The sequence below is a fragment of the Syzygium oleosum genome, unplaced genomic scaffold, assembly GCF_021117445.2.
Source record: "Syzygium oleosum isolate NSW1041296 unplaced genomic scaffold, Sole_v2.1 Sole_v2.29, whole genome shotgun sequence".
NCBI classification, from domain to species: Eukaryota; Viridiplantae; Streptophyta; class Magnoliopsida; order Myrtales; family Myrtaceae; genus Syzygium; species Syzygium oleosum.
In genome coordinates, this window is record NW_026607513.1 from 2,675,544 (window position 1) to 2,686,966 (window position 11,423).

General features: G+C 41.6%; 2 protein-coding genes across 2 annotated transcripts; both read left to right on the forward strand.

The window, feature by feature from the left end:
* Positions 1-3,555: 3,555 nt before the first annotated feature.
* LOC115677927 (glucan endo-1,3-beta-glucosidase 12-like) lies at positions 3,556-4,544 on the forward strand. Its single transcript, XM_056303878.1, has 3 exons — positions 3,556-3,714; positions 3,867-4,121; positions 4,207-4,544. Exons 1-3 carry the CDS (start codon positions 3,633-3,635, stop codon positions 4,239-4,241), a joined length of 372 nt encoding a protein of 123 aa, XP_056159853.1. The 5' UTR covers positions 3,556-3,632; the 3' UTR covers positions 4,242-4,544.
* A 3,685-nt stretch (positions 4,545-8,229) lies between these two features.
* LOC115677758 (CASP-like protein 2B1) lies at positions 8,230-10,072 on the forward strand. The gene is made up of 3 exons (XM_030600980.2): positions 8,230-8,723; positions 8,894-9,026; positions 9,716-10,072. The coding sequence occupies exons 1-3, from the start codon at positions 8,500-8,502 to the stop codon at positions 9,953-9,955; spliced, it is 597 nt and encodes a 198-aa protein (XP_030456840.1). The 5' UTR covers positions 8,230-8,499; the 3' UTR covers positions 9,956-10,072.
* The last annotated feature ends 1,351 nt before the right edge of the window (positions 10,073-11,423 follow it).

Sequence of the window (11,423 nt, forward strand, 5' to 3'; positions counted from 1 at the left end):
TCTTCCAAACACACCCTTCCATGTGCTAGTCTCTTTCAATTCCTTTGGACTCTTCTCTTCACACTCTTCCTCTTTAGCCTCCCACTTTTGCCACTCCATCCACATACAGTTCCACACTAAAGAAGCCCCCCTCATTAGATTGACCACTTGACCTTTTCTGTTTGGACCTTCCAACCTTGCAGCCGATTCTCATTTCCCTCTTTTTAAAAAAGAATCACTAAAGAATTTTCTTGGAGTACTAAATATTCATAGAATAGTTCTAAACAACATAAAGTTATTTCCATTGCTCACATGCTCTATATATATGTTGTATGCATTAGAACTACACACGTTACGTGAATCCATTCAATCCAAGAACCCTCAAGAGCCCAACTCATATAGGCAACCATCCATCAACCCCAGTTTTCAAGCAAAAAATGGGTGTTGGAGAGAGCCCCATCGTGATCCAATCCTCCATTGCTCTTCTGCAAGAGAGATTCAGGCAATTGCAAAAGGTGAAGGAGATGAGAGAGGAGAGACAGATCTTGAAGTTGCTCACAGAACCTAATAACAAGGTTTTGAGCCCCACAGCATCACCACCACCATCACATTGTGAGCCATTAGGGTTTTTCTTCCATCATCCCGAAGTGATGGTGAATAATATTTATCCTACTTGTTCATCCCCTCCTCAACTCTCTCTTTCCCTCTGGCCAAGCCCACAGAGCAATTACTCGCATCTTCGGTGTGTTGAAGCGCCGGCGCTCGTCGCAAGTCTGTGGCCTGTGGAGACCACCTCTTTGCGCGTTTCGTCGACAAAGTATAGGGATTATGATCACTTTGACGATGTCGACACGTCTCTTCATCTGTAAAATAAGAGCACGTTATATACTTTCTTTTAGGTTATATGCTTTATCGGATGAGCTTATTATTTGTACCTACTCAGTATGAGCGGAGTTGAGTTTTGCCTGGGTTAATGCGTGGTGCATCGCATGGAAGAATTCCAAACTTTAAGTAGGAAAATATGTTTTTTTTTGTAGTAATAGTATGAACTCTTCGTGTGTTAGATCATCACATGAACATGAATCTTCTCTTATCGAGTCATTTCAAGATTCTAGATATTGCATGAAAAAGCAATACTAGTTTGGAGGAGGCTTGTGATACTACTGTATATCGTACGTGTGGAAGACAAAAGACGGCGTTTCAACATTTGTGCGATTTGGAAATCATGTAAAAGTGAGTGGTTTTACATTCACAAACCCGAAACTCCTAACCACCTTTTTTTTTATAACAATGATCAACAAGCTTGCATAATCAACTTCAACTTATGAACCAGATCCTATTTTCTTTAAATTCTCAGTGACTAGTTGTAAACTTCAATATCAAGATCCAATGCAATTCATCGAAAGATGAACAAGAGCGGGAAAAAAGGCCTACCAACCAAAGTTAAGGGGGCAAGTTTGGAATCTGAGCATAGTTTGTTTTTAAATGAATGATCATATCCATGAAGCATGCATAGTTTCATAGTAAGACCATTTTTCTTACAGACAAGACATGAATCCTCTGAATTTAAAAGTAGGTATACATTGACTTGCTTGTTTTCGGGAGATTATCATGACATGTCGCCTATAAAGCAATGGCGTGAATGAGATACACTACTTTTACAGGTGATACAACATGTCCCTTTTGGATTGACACTCGCGGTCTCCGAAGATGGGCCAGCAGACAAACCCAAAATATATTGTTTCAAATCAGTTCACTCAATGATTCAATCAACAAAATTCCTTAGTCCGTTAAGGTAGCTGTCTGGGGTGCTAAGTGCATATTATATGACTTGTACTTGCAGTCCTTTTAAGGTCATTTGTCTAAGTCCAAGATGTAATTATTGTGGTCTGTGTTTTTTCACTCTGATGGTTAATAAAACTTGACAGCAATCAGCCCGTGAAAGATAAAAAGCTCGAGCACAAAACACCCTTCTCTTTTTGGCTTGTTTTTCATTTTATGTCATCATGAAGTGCTAATTTAAACACCTCCAAAGTGATTATAACAACCGGTTTATGCTAGATGGAAAATGTGACAGTCATAGATTAACTCACTTAAATGAATTGTTCGTTTTGACCCGTCTCACATCAAATCTCATGTTTTGTCCTTTAGCATACATGGAGGCATTTTCCTAGGAGGTTATCCATTCGTTAGTGCTTTTACGTGGGTATGTTTGATATTAGAGTTGAAATGCTAAATGTTGTCATTACGTCAAAATATGCCTCTTATGAGTTAATTTCACTTTCCCATATATAATCCAAAAACGTCGTCTCCTTGTTCGGTATGCAATAGTTAGTTGCCGCCCCTTTTGCCATTGTAGAGGCTTGTCGGGAGCCGCTCCTCATTCGGTCTTCTAGCACCGAGGATCACTCCCCACCCTTGTTGGACATGATCATTACTGAAAATGTCATAAGCAAAGTAGTTTTGAACATCACACCAAACTAAACAAAGTCAATAAGTTTGCACGAGAGTCTAATGACTTGATGAACCCTTGTTGCACACAAGAATTTTGGGCCAGACTTTGTGGCCTATATGTGGACCAAAGCTTAGGCCTCTACGATAAATGAACCCAATGAATTTGTTGTTGTGGTCAAAATCCAGTTGTCTTGTCCAGTTCAAATCATCTACAGATGGCAGTCAAAAGTCGTTGTTTTTTTTTTTGGTCAAAGGCAAAAGTCGCTAAATTGTCGATAAACTCAAGATGTAATTCCTATTACTTCCTTAACTATGATGTTTTTAATCAAGTTACTATTTAAATGACGAGAATGATGATTGAAATCAGACAATGAACATAGACAAATTAGCATAATTTTTTAACTCAATATCGAGTCCCGACTCGATAAGTGATTCTTCATGTTCGAGCTCAATTTGATTGAACTCAATTACTAAAAAACTAGTTGAATTTCTTCAGCTTCTTGATAACATATAATTAAAGGAACGACATCTTTTTGTTTTTTCTAAACATTTGTTTGATAATAGTCGACTTTCGATGGGGCCACAACTCAACCTTCCTCACGCGAATTCCTCGTTTGACCAACTTGTGACTCTGCACACTCTGCTCACCACAAGAAAGAAAGTCCCTAGGAGGTCAAGTCTTGGGACGTCCAATATTCAAGTCAGTTTGAGCTTTAGAGAAATAAAATTGACAAAGTAATGACTAATGCATATTCAATGTCTCTTACCTTGAATGGTTGATTCTGGGCTATTTATACTTACTTTGATAGCTTGGTGTTCCTCAATTTTCGGAATTGTGAAGCCATCCAGCGATCTGTCCAGTTGTCCCGTAGGTTGATTCGAACTTCTCTCATGGAAGTCGATACATATAAGTCTGCAGTTTATTGCAAAGCTCTTTATTCCTTATAGATTGAGTGATGGATTAATTTGGAGATTATCTCAAGCAACAACAAGGTCAAAATGTGGAACAAAGTACAAAAGCAGCCTTCGAATTCTTGTCGTGATGACTAAGGAATGAATACTTGCATGAACAGTTCTAGCTTTTTGTAAAGGTTGAGGATATCTCTTCTTTCCCTTTTCTGTGTCTCATATTGCTGAGACGAGACGCGAATGTTTGCCCAGTTCTGTGGTGAAGGCAGCTAGAGACGCTCGGACACAAAATGCCGGTGCTCGGATTTGTGCTCGCTCTTCTCCTTCTCGGCTCGGCTCCCAGAAAATCTGTTCAGACCGTGACTCGAGCAGGTAACAACTTTACTTAAAGGAATTTAAACACCGACACGACACGATGCTAGTTAACTGTTCACTAGACACACGAGTCCGACACAATTCAACTCGTTTTTGACGGGTACGGTTACGAAACACGAATCATCACCGGTTTAGTGGCTGTAGTCCAGATGGGGAAGAGTTCGTGGAGTGGTGCATAGCTGATGAGCAAGCCTCAAGCGAGGAGCTTCAAGTGGCGCTGGACTGGGCGTGCGGGAAGGGCGGAGCAGATTGCAGAGGAATCCAACGCCACCAGCCATGTTTCCTGCCCAACACAGTCAAAGACCATGCTTCCTTCGCTTTCAATAGCTACTACCAAAAGTTCAAGCACAAAGGGGCCACCTGCTACTTCAATTCTGCTGCAATGATCACTGATCTTGACCCCAGTAAGTGCAGTGCTTATTTTTGGATTATCATTGAGAATATCGCAATGATGCAGATCCTGAATTTTATTTCGATTTCTGGTGACAGGTCATGGATCGTGCAAATTTCCATATCTTCCTTGAATGAGCGTCCAGAAGAACTTCGGTCACAAGAATTCCAGAGTGGAGGAGGCGACTTGAAGCACTTGTAGTTTTTTTTTTTTTTTGGGTCGTAAAGATGCACTTGTAGTTATACGCTTGTGTTTTCTGCACTTTTTTGGTTTTTTTTTTTTCTCTTAGTCGTGTTCAAGGAAAATCTTTTTGGCTAGACGGACCAACCTTGGTAAAACGTTGGTATGAGATGGGTTTCTATACACGATTTGTTTTGTTTGTAATTCAGTGTGTTGTCTAAGACAGCTTCTCATTAACGATTAGTAAACACTAATTTCCCAGAAAATTGAAGTGTAACCCGTCAAATGGATGAGTCGAGTTGAAAATGGTTCAATCCAAATTTGAGTCGTTTTGACCCATTTTCATACAATACAAATCTAGTCTCCTATACCCGACTCGTTCTATACTCAACATACACCCGACACGACGCATATTTCTAAAACACTTTTGTATTTAACCAAATCTAGGAAAATTCACACCTAAAAACTGAGGTAAGAGCGCGGAATGAGCAAACAAGGGATTGAGTGAGGGCAAAAGAGAGTTATAAAGGTGAGTTGGATCTAAGTAAGTTGTGAACCCATTTAATACCCATATTACTTTAAACTTTATCATTCTAAAGCCATTGCGACTCATTTACTTATAACTAACTTATATAACAAATAGTCCATTAAGGTAAGAATTGGATCTATGATCAATTTTGATAGGTCTACTGAAGTGTACTCTAAGACTTTTGATTTTAACTTTGACTTATATCTTTTTTTTTGGCATTCGATGTTTAGGATTGGATTTTTTTATTTAATTTTAAGACCTCAAATTATAAAAAAAAATTATCAAATTAAAAGGTTTAGGACTGAATAGCATAAGTGTAATAAGGTAAGAACTTTTTCGGTTCGCGACTTGAAGTCAAGCTAGAGATGGAAGCTAGACTTGACCCATAATTCATGCATGAAAATCCCAAATGGCGATGGACGCAATGCTGGCGCAGTGCTCACATATGCATTGTGTGAAGTAAATTAGAAGAGAAGTGCTCGACAATAATGACTGACCATGCCTCTTCGCGTGAAAAACTATCTCCGTTGCACTCAATCGATCCCCCTCCCACCCCCAAAAAAAATCGATCACTCGGCCCCTCATCATCGTCATCTCCAACTCAGTCCCAACACACGACACGCTTCCCAACGTCGTTCCTGATTCTAGGATTTACACAGACGTACAGACAGACCCTGTTCTGTCCCATCATTACATAGGATCTTTATACACTGTCTCGCCCTCTTTTGGGCTTCGAATTCAATGCGCATCGATGCGGAGAACGCGGCTGGCATGAATTGCCATGGACCCGTCTTACACGTGGAGGAGGGTATGGTGCGAAAGCTCCATGCCTTCTTCGGACACAACAACACGACCGTGGCTTCAGATTTCAGACCAAGTTGGATCGTGGGATCGATCTTTGGCTAACGTGGTTGCACGACCGGGAACCATACCTACTCCCTCCTGGTCCACCACCCAAAAAAACCCACAAAATGAAAAGGAATTTGGTGAAAGTGCTTTGATCTCCACTTTCCAGCGCACTCTTGATTGTGTTGGGTAGTGGACTTCGCCAATTTTCAGTATAGCGAAACCCTTCTCGTGTTGATTACAGGTTATTGCTAATATAAGTAAAATGATGAGGTCAGTTGTTGCGAAAATAAGCGGTTGAACAAATAGACCGAACAAGGAAATATATCGGACATCAAATTTACGCGGTTCAGTTGAGGTGACACACGCCCGTTGGAAAAGTATTAAAAAATTCCGCAATAAGTTAAGCGATATGACGAAGATTATAACCCATTCGAGACATTTGAACACTCTTAGTATTTCTCAATCTCCAGATACACCTAATTATTCACACAGTATTTAACCCCACAATTCCTTACGAAATAATCTCTCGATCTCACGAAATAATTAAAAAATCTAACCACAAGATTTTCTATTGGCTATAAAGCACTCGTGAAACTTCCTAAAATGCAATTAACGCTCGATCTCACAAAGAAATTAACAAATCTTATCACAAGATTTTCTATTGGCTATAAAGCAGTGGTGGATCTTCTCGGGATGCAATTAGCGAAGCTCTAATGCCACGCAATTCACGAAGAAGTTTACCCTGCACATCAACTTCGCATAAATCCAACCAAAAAAAAATTCGCATAAAGACAAAACCTTCAAGGTAAGTCCAAGACTAAGGCTCCGTTCGTTTGGCGGAAAATATTCTCTCGGAAAATATATTCCGGGTTTTTCGGTGTTCGGAGGGCGGAAAACGTTTTTGTGGGAAAATATTTTCTTTCCCCCCTCACAAAATAGCTTAGTCTACGAAAAATGACTTCCGCTTCTTCAAAAGCGGAAATCATTTTCCGGAGCTTCTTCTTCTTCTTCTTCTTCACTAAGGTCGTGGCCGCGCCGCCGCCGCCGCCGCCGGTCGCTTGCGTGGCCGCCATTCCTTAGCCGCGCCGGTCACGGCCGCATCGCCGGCCTTCGCCACGGGCCGCCTTGTCGCCGTCGCCTGCCTTGCCGTTGGCCGTTGGTCATCGGCTGACGCCGGACGGGCCGAACGTTTGCCGTCGATTCTTGGCCGCAGCCGCCGGACGCCGCCGCCTCCGCCACGGCCGGCCGGCGAAAAATATTTTCCCGAACTTTTTCATATTGGTCGTAGAACACTAGGAAAATTATGTTCCGGAAAAATATTTTCCAGGAAAATGACTTCCGGGAAAATATTTTCCAAAAGGAGAATATTTTCCGCCAAACGAACGGAGACTAAGATAGGAAACAAAGTCCAAATTTGGGACTTTCCCTTTTTTTTTCCTTTTATTCCTCGCCGACTCCAACAGAGGAAATAATTTTGTTCTTGATCGCGACTTCAACACGAATGCAATTAACCCTATTATGTAAAATCCGATTCTGAACTTTGATATGCCGAGCTAATTTATAATTCAATTTGGATCGAGTTTATTCAACAGGCTCAAACTCGATATATAATTTTAACAAGAATAAACTCTTATCAATGTTTCCTCCCGATATGGATTTTCAGAATGATGCGTTTGCTTTGGTTTTACTTCGAGCCAAAAGCAAACTATCTTACATAACGGTTATATCACGGGTCGCAAGACAATATTCATTAACGTCTTAACGCGAAAAACCAAGTTGCTTATTGACTGCAACACACGATATTCTCATCAAATAATAGTTGTTTCTCCATAATGTGGACATAAAATATAAAATTTCTAGCAAAAGAGAGGAAAGGAGGCATCAGCATGGAATGCTCCATTGAATGTGAATTCAAGGCATCCCTTACCTCTTATCACGCTCTCGTTCTCGGGACCCCAAACCATTTACCACTGTTTGCCTCTTCCTAGAAAAAGAGAAAGGGTCGCCACTTTCACCCTCTCAGGCTTCAGCTCAAGCCCTCCTCCACTTTCATGTCGTTCCTTAAAATGCAAGGCATAATGACACGATCAATTCTTGATTTTTGGCTCGATGTGTAATGTGATCCATGAATTTTTAGTTTGTTCAATATAATTCCTGAACTTTAACATAATATGTAATATGGTCCCTAAGCTTTTAATTTGTTCAACGTGGTCTTCGAATTTTTGGTATATATTCAATATAGTCCCTGAACTATATGAAAAATATTCAATATAGCCTCAAAATTGAATATATATTAAAAGTTCAGAAATGATATTAAATAAATTAAAAATTCATGAATCACATTATACATTATACCGAAATTCAAAAATTATTTTTGTCATTTTTTTTATATGTAATTATGTCTCTTATGGGAATCACGATTAGATGCGCTCAAATGCGATGTGTCACGATAATGATGGATTCATATCCGGGTTTCCCTTAGTTAATGCCCCTCTCGGAGTGCAAGTCATGCTATCGCAGAAACCCTTTTCCCACGACGTGGTCACGTGGCAGGCGTCTCCTGTCTCTCCTTGCACCAAGCACTTGTGGATTCCCAAAAAGCAGAACAGCTTTGCAGAGGGAGATTTATTGCCAAACGTTTTCGTGAGTTGGTGGGGCTTGTGCGTGCTTCTGTGTGCTTCTGTGTGCCGCCTATAAGTAGCTCCCGCTTTTGCAGTGGTGGGTCACTGTCCGTACACTTCACGGTGAGCGACTGAGGTGGGTTTTTTAAGAGAGCTTGGCTATCTTTGTTGTTCTTGTGCTTCAACTTTTCGGAGGCCAGAAACACGCAGGAATGAGCTATCTGGGTGTTGGGGTGAGCCCTGGGAATGTCCCGGTGTACCACGGGACGAGCCTAAAGGTGATCGATCGGAGGGTGAGGCTTGTTGAGCTGGTTCTGAGGTTTGTGATCTGTGGCTTGGGCGTGCTCGCAGCTGTTCTTGTGGGCACTGACACTCAGGTCAGGGAGATCTTCACCATCCAGAAGAAGGCCAAGTTCACTGACATGAAGGCTCTCGTGTAAGACCAGACCCCATGACCCATCATCATCATCATCTGTTTCTTTCTTGGGTTCATTCTTGTTCTTGCTCCTTTTGATGAACCAAAGTCTTGATCTTCATTTTCGGAGAAAAAACGTGATCTTGTTCTTGCCCATTTTCTGGGTTTTTTTTTTCTTTTCTTTTGAACAGTTTCTTGGTGATAGCAAACGGGATGGCTGCTTCATACTCGATGATCCAAGCCCTGAGGTGTGTTGTGAGCATGGTCAGAGGGAGTGTGCTCTTCAGCAAGCCCTTAGCTTGGGCCATCTTCTCTGGTGATCAGGTATACCAACCCGGGATAAAAACCAGCTAGACCTTTATTTAAAAGTGGAATTTCTTTTCGTAGCGTTGAAATTCTAGTACTATATGTCTTCAAATCTTGGTGTTGCTACTCTGTTTCTGTCATTGAATGTGGATGGGATCGGTTGGTGAGGCTTGAGCATCATGCGAGTGAGTTTAATGATTCATTTAAGAGGCTTCGGTTTGCATGTTTGCCGTCTGGTTGACGATCCCCAAAAGCAATCTCAGAAACCGAGACATTGAGGTGTGGTTAGATAGGCTGAACCAGAGAGATGTGATGGGAAAATGTGTGTGTGGCCTAGACCATAACGTGTGTACGGTCGTCCAGTTCAATTTTCGGCTAGACCCACCACCAATTTGGTTTTGGACGAGTCAAATTGTATCCATTGTCATGGACAGAAGACTGATGCATGCGGTTCTCCCTAGACCTGATCAATGGACGGACTTTGGGTGGGCCGGGTTGTATACCGAGCCTAAACGTCCTTGCGCAGGCCTTCCCATGGATTTCCTGGCCCGGGCGAGTTAAGGCGGGCCTATGTGAATGTGGGTGCTCATTTGTGCTATAGTTTTAGTCAAATCTCCCATTCTTGAACGATGTAATCCATTAGTATCAGCATGTCCATACTAACAGAGCTACAGGAATCATCAGACTTTGCCGTGGCTACTGTGCAGGTCATGGCTTATGTGACCTTGGCCGCGGTGGCAGCGGCAGCTCAATCGGCCGTGATCGCCAAGCTGGGACAACCGGAGCTGCAGTGGATGAAGCTATGCGGGATGTACGAGAAGTTCTGCAACCAGGTCGGGGAGGGCATCGTGAGCGCGCTGCTCGTGAGCATCAGCATGGTGGCGCTGTCCGTGATCTCGGCCTTCAGCCTTTTCCGTCTGTACAATGGAAGCAGCAACAAAGGGTAAAGAACAATTCAGGGTAGTGAAATTGTTCTTCTTTCTTTTGGCCTTTTTTCTAGTGATGCCTCACGTACTCAGTCGTTACCATCTGATAATGAAAACCTGGTGGGCAATGTTGATGAAGATTTAAGACCTAATGCAGGGTCACTTAGTTTGATCTGGAGATGACAAACGTTTGCTATTTGCTCTAATCTTTGAGATTTATCACTCGGATTCGATGAATACGATGCATAGGAGGAGTGAGACGACGGTTCATTCAGACCAAAAGATCCGAATTAGTCTACGGATCCGTTTCGGATCGCATCGATTCATCGGAAGAATTTGCTTAAAGAGACCCGTAAAGCGATTTCCTCGAACGTGAGTTTTGTAAATGGTATCTTAAACTCGTCCCATTTAGGCTGTCGAACATTCGTCGGATTCAAAGGAGATATTGTTATTCCAGGTGTATTAGAATATGTAACCACCCTGAATTACAATCATGAAAATCGGAGAAAAAAGTTATGGATACTATTGAAGAGTGAAGATGGGTATTGGCGATTTCCATCTATTAATGCACGAATTCCTGTGAGCAAACTTATTAAATGGGTGGGTCGGGACGAAAATGTATAGCCTATATTGATCAATTTCCACGTAATACAAATCTAGTGATATATACCCGATCCGATTCATATTGCTATAACGCTTTCATATTTAACTCAATTTTAAAAAAAAATCATACATAAAACTGCGGTGAGAGTGCCGAGAGAGTAATAGAGATCAACTGATTGTAACTTCTAATAATATACATATATATATACATTCGCTTTACATCACATCTTTCGTCTACGAACACTGTTTCATCCTCTACACGTTATTTTGCACGAAGAAAATTCTAAAAAAAAATCCTATAACAACCTATTCCCTCTCCCCTCTTGGTTATTAAGCTCAAATCCATTTCGTAAAAGTGGGTGAGCCCCTTGATTTGGGCCATCCGGGGCCCAATCAGACCTACGGGCCTAGATCGGCCCAATATGCCGCGGGCCCACTACCCGCTACGGGACAAGGGAGTAGGGCGCGAAACCCGCGGAGCGACTGATGGCGCGTGGCCGGCACGTGGCCAGCACGTGAACCTCTTTGACCCGTCTATATCAAAACATTCACGTATTTGAGGAAACCTGCTAATTAATTTTTCCTATTCATTATTTTTTCCCCACCATTAATTATTAATTAAAATTAAAATAGGGGCATCTCAAAAATCGATAAATATTAGGGGTGAGCGATTCTCGATCCGGTTTGGTCCAATTCAAGAATCGGGAATCGGACTGGTTCTCGATTGCTAAGATCAGGGACCGGACCGGCTAGTCTTGGGACCATGGATCGGTTCCAACGTGATTAATCACTTATTGATAAAGGCAAGAGGGAATTGGGGAAATTGGATTAGGCTTTTTATTTTTTTCAAAAATTTTAAAAAGTAAATAAATATATATATGAAAAA